The 17,175-nt window shown below is 45.3% G+C and overlaps 1 protein-coding gene and 1 long non-coding RNA gene across 2 annotated transcripts in view; one reads left to right on the top strand and one right to left on the bottom strand.

Moving 5' to 3' along the window:
* Positions 1 to 17,175, top strand: part of SMC1B (structural maintenance of chromosomes 1B) — a 2,420,665-nt gene that overhangs the window by 2,010,598 nt on the left and 392,892 nt on the right. Inside the window, exon 18 of the mRNA XM_086952745.1 lies at positions 6,297 to 6,450. Within this exon, the coding sequence (XP_086808871.1) occupies positions 6,297 to 6,450 (154 nt within the window). The remainder of the gene's footprint in view (positions 1 to 6,296; positions 6,451 to 17,175) is intronic.
* On the bottom strand, positions 11,470 to 13,222 carry LOC147733850 (uncharacterized). Its single transcript, XR_015307519.1, has 4 exons — positions 13,181 to 13,222; positions 12,433 to 12,525; positions 12,261 to 12,336; positions 11,470 to 11,826 (listed from the first exon to the last, which is right to left on the bottom strand). It is a non-coding gene; the product is annotated as an uncharacterized LOC147733850 (long non-coding RNA).

Raw genomic sequence — 17,175 nt, 5'->3', positions numbered from 1 at the left:
CGAAACCAACAAATCCCTCGACTCCTCACAATCCGGCTTCCGAGCCAAACACAGCACTGAAACCGCCCTCATCGCAGCAACAGACGACATTCGAACTCTACTGGACAATGGAGACACAGTCGCCCTCATCCTCCTCGACCTCTCCGCAGCCTTCGACACGGTCTGTCATAGCACCCTTCTACAACGCCTCAGAAACGTCGGAATCCAAGGAAAAGCACTGGAATGGATCACCTCGTTCCTCTCCGGAAGAACCCAGAGAGTCCGCCTTCCACCATTCAAGTCAGAGGCCACTGAAGTCATCTGCGGCGTACCACAAGGATCCTCACTCAGCCCCACCCTCTTCAACGTATACGTGAGCCCCCTGGCGGCCATCGCTCGCCAACACAATCTCAACATCATCTCCTACGCTGATGACACTCAACTGATCCTATCACTCACCAGAGACCCTAACACGGCCAAAACCAACCTGCACGAAGGAATGAAAGAAGTAGCCGAATGGATGAAGCACAGCCGTCTGAAACTGAACTCAGACAAAACAGAAGTCCTTATCCTAGGCACCTCCCCCTCCGCCTGGGATGACTCTTGGTGGCCAGAGGCCCTTGGAAAAGCACCCATCCCGACGGACCACGCACGGAACCTGGGCGTCATCCTGGATTCCTCACTCTCGATGAACAGACAAGTCAACGCCGTTTCTTCATCTTGCTTCAACATTCTTCGCATGCTCAAAAAAACATTTCGTTGGATCCCCACCGAAACTAGAAAACCGGTCACCCACGCTCTGGTCACGAGCCGACTGGACTACGGAAACACCCTCTACGCCGGTACCACCGCAAAACTCCAGAAAAAACTCCAACGCATCCAGAACGCTTCAGCCAGACTCATACTAGACATCCCGCGTAAAGAACACATCTCTGGTCACCTGAAAAACCTCCACTGGCTCCCCATCAATAAGAGGATTACCTTCCGGCTCCTAACCCACGCACACAAAGCACTCTACGAAATCGGACCCGAATGCCTCAACACACGACTATCCTTCTACACCCCCTCCCGCCAGCTACGATCCTCCAACCAAGCCCTTGCCACTGTACCTCGCATCAACAAAACCACCATGGGAGGTAGATCCTTCTCCTACCTAGCAGCCAAAACTTGGAACTCACTTCCCACTCACCTTCGCCTTACTCAGAACCACCTAGCATTCAGAAAGCAACTCAAAACGTGGATATTTGACAAGTAATTCCCCACCCTTCTTCAAGCGCCTTGAGACCCTCTGGGTATGTAGCGCGCTATATAAATCTATTGACTTGACTTGACTACCACTTCTGCCCAGGGTGCTGAAGAAGATCAAGCGCGACCGGGCCCAAGTCATCCTTGTGGCTCCAGACTGGGCACGAAGATACTGGTATCCCGATCTACTCAGTATGTCAGTCGATCCCTCGGTTCGTTTGCCTCTTCAGGAGGACCTTCTGTCGCAGCAGCAGTGGACGGTCCTCCACCCGAACCTGTCCAGTCTCCACCTCCATGCTTGGAAATTGAGCGGCGACATTTGAGGCCATTTGACTTGCCTCCTGAAGTCTGTAATGTAATTCTGGCAGCCAGGCGTCCCTCCACAGAGTCGGTATACGCCTGCAGGTGGAACAGATTTGTGGCATGGTGCACAGCAGAGGATGTGGATCCCCTCTCTGCCCCTCTTTCAGAGGTTCTTCTCTTCCTTCTTTCTCTTGCCCAGCAGGGTTCTGCTCTGGGCACTATCAAGAGCTACCTTTCTGCCTTTTTACGGCTGCCTGATCAGCCTTCTTTGTTCAAGTCCCCGATTGTAAATAGGTTTTTGAAGGACATCACACACATGTTCTCTCCTGTCCCTTTCGTGATGCCTCAGTGGGACTTGAACCTTGTACTTACCTATCTGATGTGCGCTCCCTTTTAGCCACTTCATAACCGTCCTCTCCGCCTTCTTACTTTGAAGACTGCTTTCCTGGTTGCCATCACCTCTGCCAGGAGGGTGAGTGAGCTCCAGGCCCTTTCTTCCAAACCTCCTTTCCTTTCTGTCCATCCGGACAAGGTTGTGTTGCAAACAAGACCCTCTTTCCTGCCCAAGGTAGTCACAGCCTTCCACATCGGGCAGTCCATCACTTTGCCTACCTTCTTTCCGCTTCCGCATCCCTCAAAAGAGGAAGAGCAGCTCCACCGTCTGGCCCCAAAACGTGCGATCTCATTCTATTTGGATCGCACTCGCCAGTTCCGGGTGGATGACCAACTCTTTGTTGGTAACGTGGGCGCTAAGAAGGGACCGGCGGTGCACAAGCGGACCATCTCTCGGTGGGTCGTGTTGTGCATCAAGGCATGCTACTCCTTGGCGAGGAAGGAGCCTCCTGTTGGGCTGAGGGCCCATTCCACTCGGGCCACGGCGGCTACTACTGCCCTGGGCCGGGGAGTCACCTTGCAGGACATCTGTCAGGCAGCTACGTGGGCCTCGCTGCACACGTTTGCTAGACACTACTGCCTGTACAGCCAAGTCCGGAGGGATGGCTTATTTGGCCGTTCCGTCCTACAGGACTTTCTGGTGTGATTATTGGTTTGCAGACCCACCACCGGGGTTGGTATTGCTGGGGTATCTATTCTAAGGTAAGGAATCTAATACTAACTGTAGGAGAGTAGGGTCTGCAATCCTATGGTCACCCCAGATTTTTGCTTTTTGCTTCCCTGGTTTACGACTTTCCCTGGCTGTAGGCCTGCTAATCAGACCCACAGCCTAGCTGTTCTCTCTCTAAATTAACACACATGTACTTTAGGTGCATTTACCAATTGGTATTGGATCACTCTTGTATGTCCTTGTACAGTGTACCATAGGTACCCAGGGCATAAGTGCACCCAAGGTCTACCAGGGGCTGCAGCATGTATTATGCCACCTCTGGCTGGCCATCTAAACAGACACATCTGGCTGGTAACACAGCTGGGGCAAGGTGGTGTAATCACTCTTTGCTGTAGATATAGTATACCTATATCTAACCCCAAAATGGACACGTATACTCCTATAAGTCACTCCTATGGCTGGCCTTATCAATCCTGGAGACAGAGTGCTTGGTTTATGTGAGAGGGTGCCCTAGCATGAGCTGAGCCCCTCTGCAGCTTTCGGAACCATGTCCTTATAGCTGTTCCATGATAACGCTATACCATATACTCTTAAGCGCATTATAATCCTCGCGGTTATTGCTAACTTTGGCATAGCATTATCTAAACATGTCGTGTAAGGTGTCATACGCTTTGGAATACTACCCCCTCGCCATTTCTGGCGACGGGGTAGCATTCCACCCTTCTAGAGGGATAAGACATTTATGTAACTGTAACCCCGGTTAAAGTTAACCCGAGCCTCAGCATCACAAAATGGATGCTGCTGCCACAGACACAAGTCTGACCTCCTGCTGCTGGGAGTCCTTCCAGCGAGGGAGGCCTGGACAAAGGGTTTCCTGCCTGGGGAAGTGCCAGCACCACCCCAGACAGGACTTTGTGTATCCAGATAGGCAGGGCTGAAAGGAATGAGACATGCCTGGGGCACACAAGGTGTCCCTCTGCATACCCGGTTCAAACCAGTTGCTGGGGCACTCCAGCCCCAGCTCTGGCGCGAAACCGGACAAAGGATAGGGGGTGTAACCACCCCCTTCCTGGTCCCACCCATGGGAGGGACCTACTCACTAGTACAGACCCCTTTTAGCGGAATAAAGGTAGAAGCTGGTCCCATTCCAAATTAGATTATCCTGAATTGAAACTTTACAAGACGAAACTCTGGACTTCGACGTTCTGCTCCACAGAAGAATGAAGAAATCTCCCTTGTGGCCAAGGAGTGACCACCCTGCACAAGCAGGCACCATCAAGCGTCCTAGCGGTTAACTTTGTTGTCCTTCCTGCCGGAACCAGACCTCAGAGCTCGACGAGACCCGGACTCCCAGACCTCTAAGACCTCTACCCACATCTGCAGCACAGCTGAGACCTGTGGGTGCGATGAGACACGTGAGACCGGCTATCTTTGAAGAACTGCACTTCGCTTCCAGCACGACCTCTGAGGCACCCTCGAGTGAGTGCTTTGGAGATTGAGAAGGCTCAGCCCCGAGCAGCACCTGCACCGAAGACCAGCCCTCCAGCATCCACGAGATCTGCGTGGGGCCCTTCTGCTTGATTGCTACTCGACGTGTTATCTGGTCACTTGCCGGCTGGGTAGTGGCCTCCTAGACGACGAACCTTGAAATCTACACCGCTGGTCTGGTTGCTCCAGACTGGCCCTTGCTTCCTTCCAAAAGAGAAGTACCCCTGACCCTCCTGGTCCGCATCAGACGCCATCTTCACTTGCCGCGTTGGTTACATTTGCCAAGGCCTGTTGACTCCGATCCTGGAACAGACACCTCCGACAGCGAGATACTGCGTGGGACAGCTCGTGCCTCCATCCTGGTTATAGAAGACGCCTCCTGGTTCACGTGGCTGCAGAGTCAAGCATCACCTCATCACCTGATCGCAACAACATCATCTGGTTCCTTCCTGGTTCCACTCCGGTCACTGGCTAGTGACTGTGAACACTGTCCCCTCTGCTTTCAGGTCTCCATCTTCTTCGATCCGCCCTTGGATCACTCCGGACATCTTCCTCCTGGTCGCCTGCAGCATCTTTCTCCAAGGCTCCATTGACTTGAACGCGGAAACCAAATCCCTTTCATACCTATGCACCTGTGAGGTAACGAGAGCATTTCGGTGCTCATAGGTAGATTGACTCTCCTAGTGTCCAGGTATCCTGTAGTTTCAGTCTCAACCAGTCGGAACTGTCCTTACCCACCTATTTTGTAAATTGTTCATGCCCATTGACTTTGCATTGAAACCCGCGTGTGTGTTCTAACACTGCACACGCGTCCCATGGGCCTCCTGCTCCTTACCTAAGGTTAGGGTAGTGTAGCCCCAGCGATTCTACAGCCTCTGGGCATCCTCATTTCTTCTATCGTTCTACTTATACCATTTACTTGGTATATGGTTTGCCGTGCCCCTAGGGCACCATTGTAATTTGTGCGACGTATTGTATTTTTCTGAAGAGTATTGTTATGTGCTTAGCCCTCTGATCTCATAAAGAGTCCAGAGGTGTTTGTTAGTAATAAATATCTTGTTTATTTTCATAACTACCTGTGTGGTGTCCTTTCATCTGGTATTCAAGGGAGTATATGTGGTAAAACAGCTGGCTTCACATGCCAACAGAGTTTAGCCTAAGACTGCTCTGTCCATGCTACCATTAGGATAGCTGGTCTATAAGGTGGACTTAAAACCAATCAACATAACGGTTGTTTGGACTGATACAAGGTGATCACTAGAACCAGTGAGCATCATATATCAGGCCAACTTCTCACACTAACATGTTTCTTTCAGATGAGCAAGTTACTTACCTTCGGTAACGATATATCTGTAAGAAACAGTAGTTAGTATTAGATAAGAAACAGTAGTTAGTATTAGATTCCTTACCGCCCCACCCATCCTCCCCGTTCTGCGAACCGATATCTAGGGTTAAGGTCATCCCCTTTCAGGGCATTAGTTTCAATGGCACCAGTGTTGGTTTTTAACATGGCTCTGCGTTTCTGGCGCAGAAAAGCTGTGTATAAGAACTTACGTCAGCGCGCGGATGCGGAGTCTAAGTACTCAGACAATGTCATCACAGTGCCGACGACGGACGCGGAGCCGCGGACGACGCCTACCGACGCGCATGGGTACTGCTACGCAAAAATTTCCGGATCCAGTCTGACGCCTGGGGATATTCTAAGGTAAGGTATCTAATACTAACTACTGTTTCTTACAGATATATCGATACCGAAGGTAAGTAACTTGTTTGTTTGGTTGAGTAAGATGGATTGGGTAGGAATAATTATTTTTTTCAATGTAATTACTTTTAATGTATTTCAAGATCTAACTGCTTTTTAAATATTTTTAATAATGGACGCTATACCAGAACTGACAATAATTTTGAACATTTTGAGTTGGTAAAAGCACATGTACCATCTTATACAAGTGTCATTTATATATGCTAATGTTCCACGCATTAAAAGAGCCATACATTTACATTTGTCAGAATAGGTTCCTCATGCCACCCAGATATCATCAAATAAATGTATTTGAGCCAATGTTATCAGTTGTGTCTGTTACAGTGCGAAAAGAAACCTTACTGAGTTATTGTGAGAAGGCATAAACACATATTATGTACAAAGTATGCTGCTATGTATATCCAGCTTTCGCAACTCGTTCTAAGAAAGTATAATATTATGATGTTTACTTCTTAGAGAGATAGGAAAGATGCAGAAGGAAATAATATCAATTGAAACATCACTGGAACAAAAACGATTGGAACGGCACAATTTGCTTCTAGAGTGCAAAGTTCAAGATTTGGAAATCAGTCTCCTTTTGGGGTCATTTGATGACATCAGTGAAGTAGAGGTAAATTAGTAAATATGGTAGATAAGTTTGTGTTTTAATCCATCTCCCCTTTTTGCCAATATCAGAATCATTACAGCCTAGTAGTTTAAATACTTTGGATGTTGAATCTTTGTTTTTGCCATCCAGCGATATACCTGTGACTACTTAAGATTAATTGGGCTAATACCCCACATGCATACACCAAAGAGATATTGTGTCCAATGCCTAACTTAGAAATCCAAAACAGCTTCTCCCTGTTCTACCATGTATGCGTTCTTTTGAAAAATAATCCTTTGCCTGCACACTTAATTATGTATTTTGTCTTCGCCAGCATTGAGAGAATCATATTTTGGGAGAAGGAAAATCCTCCTCATGAAGTACAGCTAATCTTGATTTCAAGATGCTTTTCCATGTCAGTTGCCAGGTAGCAACACATTGTATAATACATAGGTTTGCATACTTTCAGTTATTCCCTTTGTAGTGAGACCAGGACAAGATTATGCTTATAGATGTATTTCTATAGATATATTACACTGATTAATTGAGGTTACATAGTAAACTAGTTTCTGATAAAGATTTCTGACCTCAGATTCCTCACCTTCTGAAAATCCCCCCGGGTGTAAGACTGGTTCCAGAAAAATCTTGAGCAGTACACTTGCATGTCTATAAGTGGTGGTGTGTTACTCCACAGCGCTGTTGTTCTGCTCCTGAAATGATGCATCGGCCCCCAGACAAGCTCAAACTAGGTGCAGTGACGTCAGTTTTTTTAATTTCCGTGCCAGCAGACGCAGATCTAGACCTATCCCTAATCTCTTCAAGACAGCAACTTCAAATTTTACCTCAAAATCATTTTTCTGCAGTGTAAAAGGGAAGTGTTAGGTTTTAAACCTTGTGGAAATTAACGCAAACAAATGTCTGTCACAGACCTACACGTTATTTGTCAACTATGTATGGAGTTGAACTAAGACTCCAAGGTCTGCAGTGACTGTGCCTTGAAGCACCCCAAAGCTATCTTCTGGGATCGGGAAGCAAAGCTGTTCATCAAGATGCACCGCAACACTGCACACCATACCCGGTTGAGCTGTAAGGCGATATCCCGGTCCTGCTCCTGCAGTAGTTTCAGCGTCAGGTCGTCATTGCGGTCAAAATCTTTGGGTACATTGAAGAAAAGCATAAAAAGTCCACTCGTACTCGGCCCTTTGCTATCACTCTCGGTCTCCTGAGAAGGTGCAAGGGCATTAGCACGCCTCCTGGTCTCCCTCCAGAAGCTACTGTCCCTCAGACCCGATTCTGACACTCATCCTAAGGCAATCTGAAATTCCGATCGATCCATCTGCAAAAATGCTGCAAATTGAACTGTTCTGTGATGCCCGTGAGGGTTTTTTTGGCATGTTACCGGTTCCCTATGGCACTCCATTAGGCTCCAAAGAGTCAAGAGGCCTCCCAACTGGGCTTCTGTCCATGGGGCCACCCTTGGTGCCATTACTGCCCTATAGTTTCAATCTGGGCCCTGGGCCAACTTCGGTATCAGCTCTCTCTCCGTTGCCAGATCCCATACCGAAGTGTGACCCACCGATGCTGGCACCATCAACACTGGATAACGATGGCCAACCCATAGTGTTGTCTTGCGCCAGGTTTGCGCTTTCTCCATTTCTACCATGGCTGAGCGCTTGTCTCATGGAACCGCAGCTTGTGGATCATACAGTTGATTTCAATATGATATCCCTGCACTTCAGAAGGGCTCATGTTTTACACAAATTGTTTGGCAGAGATTCGGAAAACAGTGGCTATGATGCTGGGAATGAGTTCACCCAGCCTCACCATGAGGACAATTGGTAAGAAGACCTCCTGGATGCCGATGGTCTGGGCACCTCCCTGGACACTGGATTGATTTTGCCCCACTGTCCTGCCACGGAGGAAAGTGCCTTCTTTATGATGGTTGTCCGCAGGGTGGAAGAATGCCTTGAACTTCAACTCCCTACTCAGGAACAGAGTAGGGAGCGTCTTAACTGAGATGCTTCAGTCTGGTCAGACAAGTTCTAAGCCCTCACTTCCCTTCATTGAGGCTCTTACAGACACAGCTTTGGAGACAGCTTTGATCCCTGTTCAGGGCTCCCTGTTAATCGGCAAATTGCCAGGTGCCTTTTCCTGGCCCTGGGCTACCCAGACTTCTTCACTAGCACTCCACTCCTGAGAGTCTTGTGGTGCTGATCTCATGGACATGCCGATCATTGTTTCACGACCTGGAGTGTTTTAGAGATAGCACAGAGTGCTCTGTGGTCCTGTCCTCCCCCCCACACCAGCTGCACCAACAGATTTGCCCACTGTGTAGTTATGGAAGGGCCTTTCAGTACAGACAACAGATGCAGCAGAAGGTAGTCCCTTCTTTGCCGCGGTACCCACATACAACATGGACAACAAGAACTCTGTATAGCCCAGTCTTCCATCCCTCCAGCTGATGCAGCCCTCACGCCTCTTTAGTGTATCATTCTCAGCACACAGCTACCCTACCAGACGTAAGATCCAACACTTTCTGCCACCAGATTGGAAGCTGATGACTTTGAACAAGTGAGTCCGGCAAATTCTTCAGCAGGGTTACTCTTCACCCTTCCTAGAACTCCTACCACACCTTCCACCATCCTCAGAATGGATAACAGAGGACCATCTTTCCCTGTTGCAGCAGGAAGTGCAGGCTCTTCTGGCCAAAGGAGAAAGTTGTTGGTGGTTGTTATTCCCACTTCTTCCTGGTGCTGAAAAACGACAGAGACCTCTCTCCCATTTTAGATCTCTTTGTGTAAGGACATGTTTAAGATGCGCACCCTGGTTCAGATCTTGTCTGCCCTCAACCCTTGAGATTGGATAGTAGCATTGAACATCTGTGGCACTAATTTCCACATCCCCGTCCTACAGGCCTACAGGTGATTCCTGCATTGCCAGCAGGCCAGAAGCATTTTCTGTACACTATTCTCTCTGAATGCCTTGCCGGCACCTCTTTGTGTTTCATGAAAGTGGATGGCTACGGCTGCACCACACCTTCAAAGATCAGGGAGCAAGTTTTCCCCTATCTCGACGACTGACTGTTGAAGGCAGGCTAAACCTAAGTAGGTATCACCCACTACCCATCTCCATACTAAAATTGTTGGGGTTCACAATCCATGTGCCACAGTCACACCTGTGCAAACCTTCCCTGACAATGTGCAGGTTCCTGACTTGCAACCCCCCCCACCACCCCACCCCACCCCGCCATGGCTGAGCAGAGAGATTAGGACCTATGGGCTATTATCCCAATGTTTCAACCTCAGTCCTGGATTTCATTAAGGATGACGCTGGGGCTACTGAGACTGATGGCCAGCTATGTCCTGTTGATGAAGCACCCCAGGTGGTACCTGTGTGCTCTGCAGTGGGATTTGAAGTCCTAGTGGGTGTAACACCTGGGTGATATCGCCTATTAGGTTCAGATTTTGAAGGAGACTGCAAAAGATCTGCAGTGATGGCTGTGGGACTGCGATTGGGTTTGCGCCAGACCCTCTCTCTAACCCATTCAGGGCTGACAATGGTGACCAAAGCATTGCTTCTGGTTTGGGGTGGCTCTTGGGAAAGGTGGAGATCAGAGGAGTCTGGGCTCTGGCGGAGGCCCAACTCAACATCATTCTGGATTTGTGAGCTGTCTGGTTGGCGTTGAAAGCCTTCCCTTGTCCTGGGCCATACATCAAAAAGAGACTGGTACAGATGCTCGCTGACAACACCATTGCTATGTGTTACTGCAGCAAGCAGCGTGTGTTCTGGTCATGGACTCAATGCCAGGAGGCTTTGTGTCTCAGTATGTTGCTAGACCACCAGGGGATGTTGCTTGGGGCACACCACCTTGTAGGATCCTTGAACGTCAGAGCAGAAAAACTCAACCAACCACAAATGGCAGTTACATACAGATGAAATGCTAAGCCTATTCTGCAAATGTGCAGAACCTTGGCTCAATCTTTTCGCCACTGCTGAGGAAACATAATGTCAGCACTTTTGTACATAGGAGTTTCCAAAGTCTTTTTCTCTCTAGGTGACGCATTCCCCTCAAGTGAACTGTACACCTTTTCTCCGATAACTCTCCTGCTTTGAAGTTTGGAGATCAGCACCGACTGGGCCCAAGTCACACTAGTGGCCCTGGATTGGGCACGGAGAGTATAGTATCTTGAACTCCTGGGCATGAGCATCTGTCCTATGTCCTGATATCCTCTGCTTGGATATTTTGTGGCAAAAGCTGAGTACGTTGAACCTTTTTTACAGTTATTTATAGCACAAACACGACCCGAAGGCATTTGAGTGCTTTACATGAGCACCTGTTACATTATACAAGCACACATGTTTTTATTTTTTTTAGGTGTGGGCAGATGAAGTGATTTGTCCAGAATCACAGGATGCTCCAAGGTCGGTTGCTTCAGCAGTTATGCTACATCCTCTCTCCCAAAGTTGTTGATGTAATCTTGGCATCAGAGTTGTCCTCCAAACAAATCTACATACAGCGGCGACTGGAAAACATTTGTTGCCTGGTGCATTACTAAACAGATTGACCCACTGCAAGCTTAGCTATCTGAAGCAGTGTTGTTTGTGTTGTCTCTTGCCCAGCAAGGCTTTGTTTTGTGCACTGTTAAAGGGTACCTGTCAGCTCATTTGACCTTTTTTATGGTTGCTGAATCAGCCATCATTTATTAGATGCATTTCTTAAGGGTTTACAGCATTTGTTTACCTCTTCTCCTTCAGTTATGCCCCAGTGGGACTTAAATTTAGTTCTGAGATTCATCATATGTGCTCCTTTTAAGCCTCTGCAAAGCAGTCCTCTACGACTTCTTACTCTCAAAACAGTATTTCTTGTAGCCATAACATCGCAGCTCGTTGATACATCGGTTAAGCGAGCTGCAAGCCCCTCCGTCAATCCACCATGCACCACTTTCTACCCAGAAGAAATGTTCCCTCTTGACCTAAATAATTTTACAAATTACAGTTTTTATACTTTAAACAAGAGTCTGCAAGACAAGATGACAACATATACTTTTTCACATTTGTGATTTTTATTTCTTTTTTAGAAAAGTTTTTTTTCTTATTTTTTACAGTATTTCTTTAAATTCATAATAGTCATTTTGCAAGAAAGACATATAATTCATCATTTACACAATACAATCCAAATATCATACAGAGAAAGGAAACTAATACACTCACATTTTCCTCATGCATACTCTTTCATACACTCTACATTCATTCTTTATTCTGTGTCTGAGGGGTCACAAGTTGTTGTGTGAGCAGTTTAAGCAAGGTCGACGCGTTTCGGTGGGATGAGACCACCTTCCTCAGGACCTTTAGCAGAACAGACGATCTTTCCCAAGAAAATTATAAACTCTGTATGGATATCTGTAACAATAAATAACAGATCATGTATCTGTGACACTATCTTAAGTTCATATTTTATCTTACATTATAATTATACTACAATTGTTATAACTTTTTAGTCATCTTGTGGAGAAATCACAAAAGAACACAGAACACAGACTACATCATTACATTTTGTTATTTCTTTATATCTTTTGTCGATGCTCCATCCTAGTATCAAACCAGCACTAATGTCTCTGTACAAATGCTAAATATTAATAAGGCTTACTATAGGGTTACAGAAGAAAAAGGTTTAGAGGCTGGCTCACAAGAAGATAGATGAGAAGGAGGAGATTAAAATGTGTGATTCTGACACATCATTAACCTACATGACTTAAGGAGACAAGACAATTTAATTCCAATCATAGTGGCGAGTTGTTAGTTTGCACTCCATTAGTAATACATAATATTCTTACCCTGATAACAAGTTTAAGACAGATAGGAGCTTCAATTATGACTTCTTTTTATCAGCTTCTATACAGCAGAATGTTCCTATAATAATATGTGCAAAATAAATATATGTTGTTTATCTCAAAACCTCTGGGAATATTGCTAGGTATAACTGCTGTTAGTTGAATTACAGCTTACCCAGGTAGCTTCTATCCGATGCCGATTTTTTCAGGTACCTGGGAAATGTTGTTAGTTACACCTTCACTGTTTTAATACGGTACCCATGAATTTCTGAAAAAAAGATACGATTAATACTTTGTCTAAAAGATCGTGTATCTAACTGTTCGTTAGCATATTACAAGTAAGAGATGGGACTAACCTTCTAGGTTATAGCGGCAGTTCAGCAATAATCCCTTGATGTATCTCGAATAAATTCTCTATTTTCTCACTTAGTAGGAAGCATCTCACTAGTTTTTAATTTTACAGCTGAAAAGAAATAATCTAAGCCAAGAATCAGTAAGATTCATCTCATGTTTGGTACAGCTAAATAGTGCTACAGACGCTATAGCCCTTAAGTTTCCATTTTAATTTGTTAAATTGGAAATCACAGTCAAATACGGATTAGGCAGAGTGTCCTCTTAGGAATCACGAGCGAACTACACGTAGGTACCCTTGTTATATCAAAAAGATTCCTCTATATTGCCATAACCCATTGTAATCGGGAACTCCTTTAATACAATTTTCAAGCTCCGGTTTCTGTTTAGAAGCAAATAGTTCCCGAGCTTCAGTTACTCACTAGAAGCAAACTGTACTTCATGAGGAAGCGTAGGTCTCCAAGATTAAAGCGAGACTACGTCCTCTTCGGAAATAAACCCCCAATTGGGGACGATAGGAATTGACTGGCATAACGATACTCAGAAGCCATCCGTCCGAGTAGTTGGCTTACCTTAGTTATTGAAAGACATGGACACCCCAACGCCTCGGCTCGTAATCCCGTAGGTGAGGAAGGACGTGTGTTTGGTCCTTCTTTTAAATATTGAATTCTTGCGCCAATTGTCTAACTACGCAATTGGAGTATGGCATGCTAACCAAGCGCCATTTCTCAGTGGTGTTAAATAGTTGTAGTGAGTTTTATAACAATATCTCGTTATTTCAATTAGTTAGTTAAACAGATGAAATTTTTTGAATTGCAGAGGCTTCAATATATTCCGAAAGGTAACTTTCTTTACGGACTTCGAAAAATCAGTTGTATCTAAGCACTCAATAAGGGCTAAACATGGGTGCCATCTTTAAGTGGGGTTTAATGCTTTCGATGTTTCATTTTAGTGAATCTCTATACAGAATTCATTCGTGATGGAATTCGATAAATGAATAAGTCTGATAAAGAAACAATAAAAATCCGGAGATAAACCCATGTTTGCTTAAAATTCACATGCGCTGTATCGATCGTATTTTGCATCCACGGGTAAGATTAACATAGGCGCCTTTGATGACTATTCAAGGGGGAAAGTAAAGTAATACAACCCCAGTTATCAAAGGCGCCTATGTTAATCTTACCCGTGGATGCAAAATATGTGTAGTTCGCTCGTGATTCCTAAGAGGACACTCTGCCTAATCCATATTTGACTGTGATTTCCAATTTAACAAATTAAAATGGAAACTTAAGGGCTATAGCGTCTGTAGCACTATTTAGCTGTTCCAAACATGAGATGAACCTTACTGATTCTTGGCTTTGATTATTTCTTTTCAGCTGTAAAATTAAAAACTAGTGAGATGCTTCCTACTAAGTGAGAAAATAGAGAATTTATTCGAGATACATCAAGGGATTATTGCTGAACTGCCGCTTTAGACTAAGTATTACTCGTATATTTTTTAGAAATTCATGGGTACCGTATTAAAACAGTGAAGGTGTAACTAACAACATCTCCCACATACCTGGAAAAATCGGCATCGGATAGAAGCTACCTGGGTAAGCTGTAATACAACTAACAGCAGTTATACCTAGCAATATTCCCAGAGGTTTTGAGATAAACAACATATATTTATTTTGCACATATTATTATAGGAACTTTCTGCTGTATAGAAGCTGATAAAAAGAAGTCATAATTGAAGCTCCTATCTGTCTTAAACTTGTTATCAGGGTAAGAATATTATGTATTACTAATGGAGTGCAAACTAACTCGCCACTCTGATTGGAATTAAATTGTCTTGTCTCCATAAGTCATGTAGGTTAATTATGTGTCAGAATCACACATTTTAATCTCCTCCTTCTCACTATCTTCTTGTGACCCAGCCTCTAAACCTTTTTCTTCTGTAACCCTATAGTAAGCCTTATTAATATTTAGCATTTGTACAGAGACATTAGTGCTGGTTTGATACTAGGATGGAGCATCGACAAAAGATATAAATAAATAACAAAATGTAATGATGTAGTCTGTGTTCTGTGTTCTTTTGTGATTTCTCCACAAGATGACTAAAAAGTTATAACAATTGTAGTATAATTATAATGTAAGATAAAATATGAACTTAAGATAGTGTCACAGATACATGATCTGTTATTTATTGTTACAGATATCCATACAGAGTTTATAATTTTCTTGGGAAAGATCGTCTGTTCTGCTAAAGGTCCTGAGGATGGGGGTCTCATCCCACCAAAACGCGTCGACCTTGCGTAAACTGATCACATAACAACTTGTGACCCCTCAGACACAGAATAAAGAATGAATGTAGAGTGTATGAAAGAGTATGCATGAGGAAAATGTGAGAGTGTATTAGTTTCCTTTCTCTGTATGATATTTGGATTTTATTGTGTAAATGATGAATTATGTCTTTCTTGCAAAATGACTATTATGAATTTAAAGAAATACTGTAAAAAATAAGAAAAAAACTTTTCTAAAAAAAGAAATAAAAATCACAAATGTGAAAAAGTATATGTTGTCATCTTGTCTTGCAGACTCTTGTTTACAGTATAAAAACTGTAATTTGTAGAATTATTTAGGTCAAGAGGGAACATTTCTTCTGTATTGTAATTGTATTCCTCTCTTTCGTTGACCTTGAAAGTACATTTAGAGGGGGTCCCATATTCATGTAGCCACTTTCTACCCAGTTCAGGTGCTAGAAATGCAATCCTCTGTAGTGGCTCTATTTCGTGTTGCGTAAAATATCACCCTCCCCAGATTTTTTGCTCAGCCTCACTCCTCCAGAGACGTCATCAGCTGGTTCCAAAAAGGGCTCTCAGCTTTTACATTGATCATACCTAAAAACACCAGGTGGACTGTCAGTCCTTTGTCGGATTCACTAGAGCAAAGAAAGGCAAGGCAGTGCACAAGAGTACTATCTGCCTCTGGATAATATTCTGCATTAGGATTTGTTACGCACTGACCAAAAAGCAGCCTCTCGAAGGCTTGTGAGCTCTTTTTACCAGAGCCAATGTTGCTACTGTAGGATTGTAGGGTCTGCTTCCTATGGTCACCCCCACTTTTTGCTGTGATTCTCTGGTTTTCGACTGTAGTGTGGCTGTGGGCCTGCTAATAAGTCCCACAGCCCAGCTGTTCTCTCTTTAAATTGATACAGTGTACTTTAGGTACATACCAGATTGGTTACTGGGTCACTCTTGTGAGCCCCTGTATAGTATAGTACCCAGGGCATAGGTGCACCCTAGACCTACCAGGGGCTGCAGCATGTATTGTGCCACCCCAGGTTTGCCTTTCAAACTGACACCACAGGTCTGTTCACACAGCCTGGGTAAGGTGGTGTAATCACCCCTTACGTAGATATAGTATACCAAATCTACCTTTACATATAGACACATATACACCTATAAGCCAGTCCTGTGGTAGACCTTGACAATCCTGGAGACAGAGTGCTTGGTTTATGTGAGAGGGTGCCCTAGCATGAGCTGAGCCCCTCTGCAGCTTTCGGAACCATCTCCTTATAGCTGTTCTATGATATAGCCATACCATATACTCTTAAGTGCATTATAATCCTCGCGGTTAATGCTAACTTTGGTTTGGCTTTATCAAAACATGTTGTGTAAGGTGTCAAACACTTTAAAATACCCCCCCCCCCCCCACCAATTCTGGAGGCGGGGATAGCATTTCACCCTTCTAGAAGGAGAAGACATGTAGTTAATGGTTTACCTGGTTAAAGTTAAACAGAGCCTCAGCATCACAAAATGGATGCTGCTGCCACAGACACAAGTCTGGCCTCCTGTTGCGGGACGAAAATCCGGCAGGGGAGGCCTGGACAATAGGGTTCTTGTCCAGGGAGGTGCTGGCACCTCCCCAGACAGGGGTTTTGTGTATTGGCGCAGGGAGGGCTGCATTCAGTGAATACTTCAAGACATTGCCTGGGGCACACAAGGTGCTCCATGCATAGCCCAGTTCCAACCGGTTGCTGGGGCACACAGCCCCAGCTCTGGCGTGAAACTGGACAAAGGGAAAGGGGTGTAACCACCCCCTTCTCAGGTCCACCCATAGGAGGGACCTAGTCAGGTAATCCAGCCCCCATTCTTATTACAAGTATAGGAGCTGTGTCCCTGGGACTTTAGATTATCTGGACGAATCTTTGAAAGACATATCTTGGACCTTCGACAGTCCATTCTGACTGGAAGACGGAAGATATCTCCATTGTGGTCAAGGAGTGACCACCCTGTGCAACCAGGCACCAATAGCAACTTTGCCGGTCTGCAGTTTTAAGGCTCCCGTCGGAACCCAAAAACTCTACGACACAGGAACTGGACTTCCAGACTTCTCTGACTCCGACCCACATCCATAGCAAAGCTGAGATCCGTGGCGGACACGAGAGACGTGGGACCGGACACCCTGGACATCCTGCATTTTGCTACCTGCACTCCTTTCCTGAAGCCTCAGTAAGTTGTGCATTGGTATGAGAAGCCCCGAGCACCGTTTGCATCGAAGCTCAGGCCCACACACACCGCGA

This window comes from Lissotriton vulgaris, chromosome 1_2 (assembly GCF_964263255.1).
Source record: "Lissotriton vulgaris chromosome 1_2, aLisVul1.2, whole genome shotgun sequence".
Classification (NCBI taxonomy): Eukaryota; Metazoa; Chordata; class Amphibia; order Caudata; family Salamandridae; genus Lissotriton; species Lissotriton vulgaris.
This window is presented reverse-complemented; position numbering and strand designations above follow the sequence as displayed.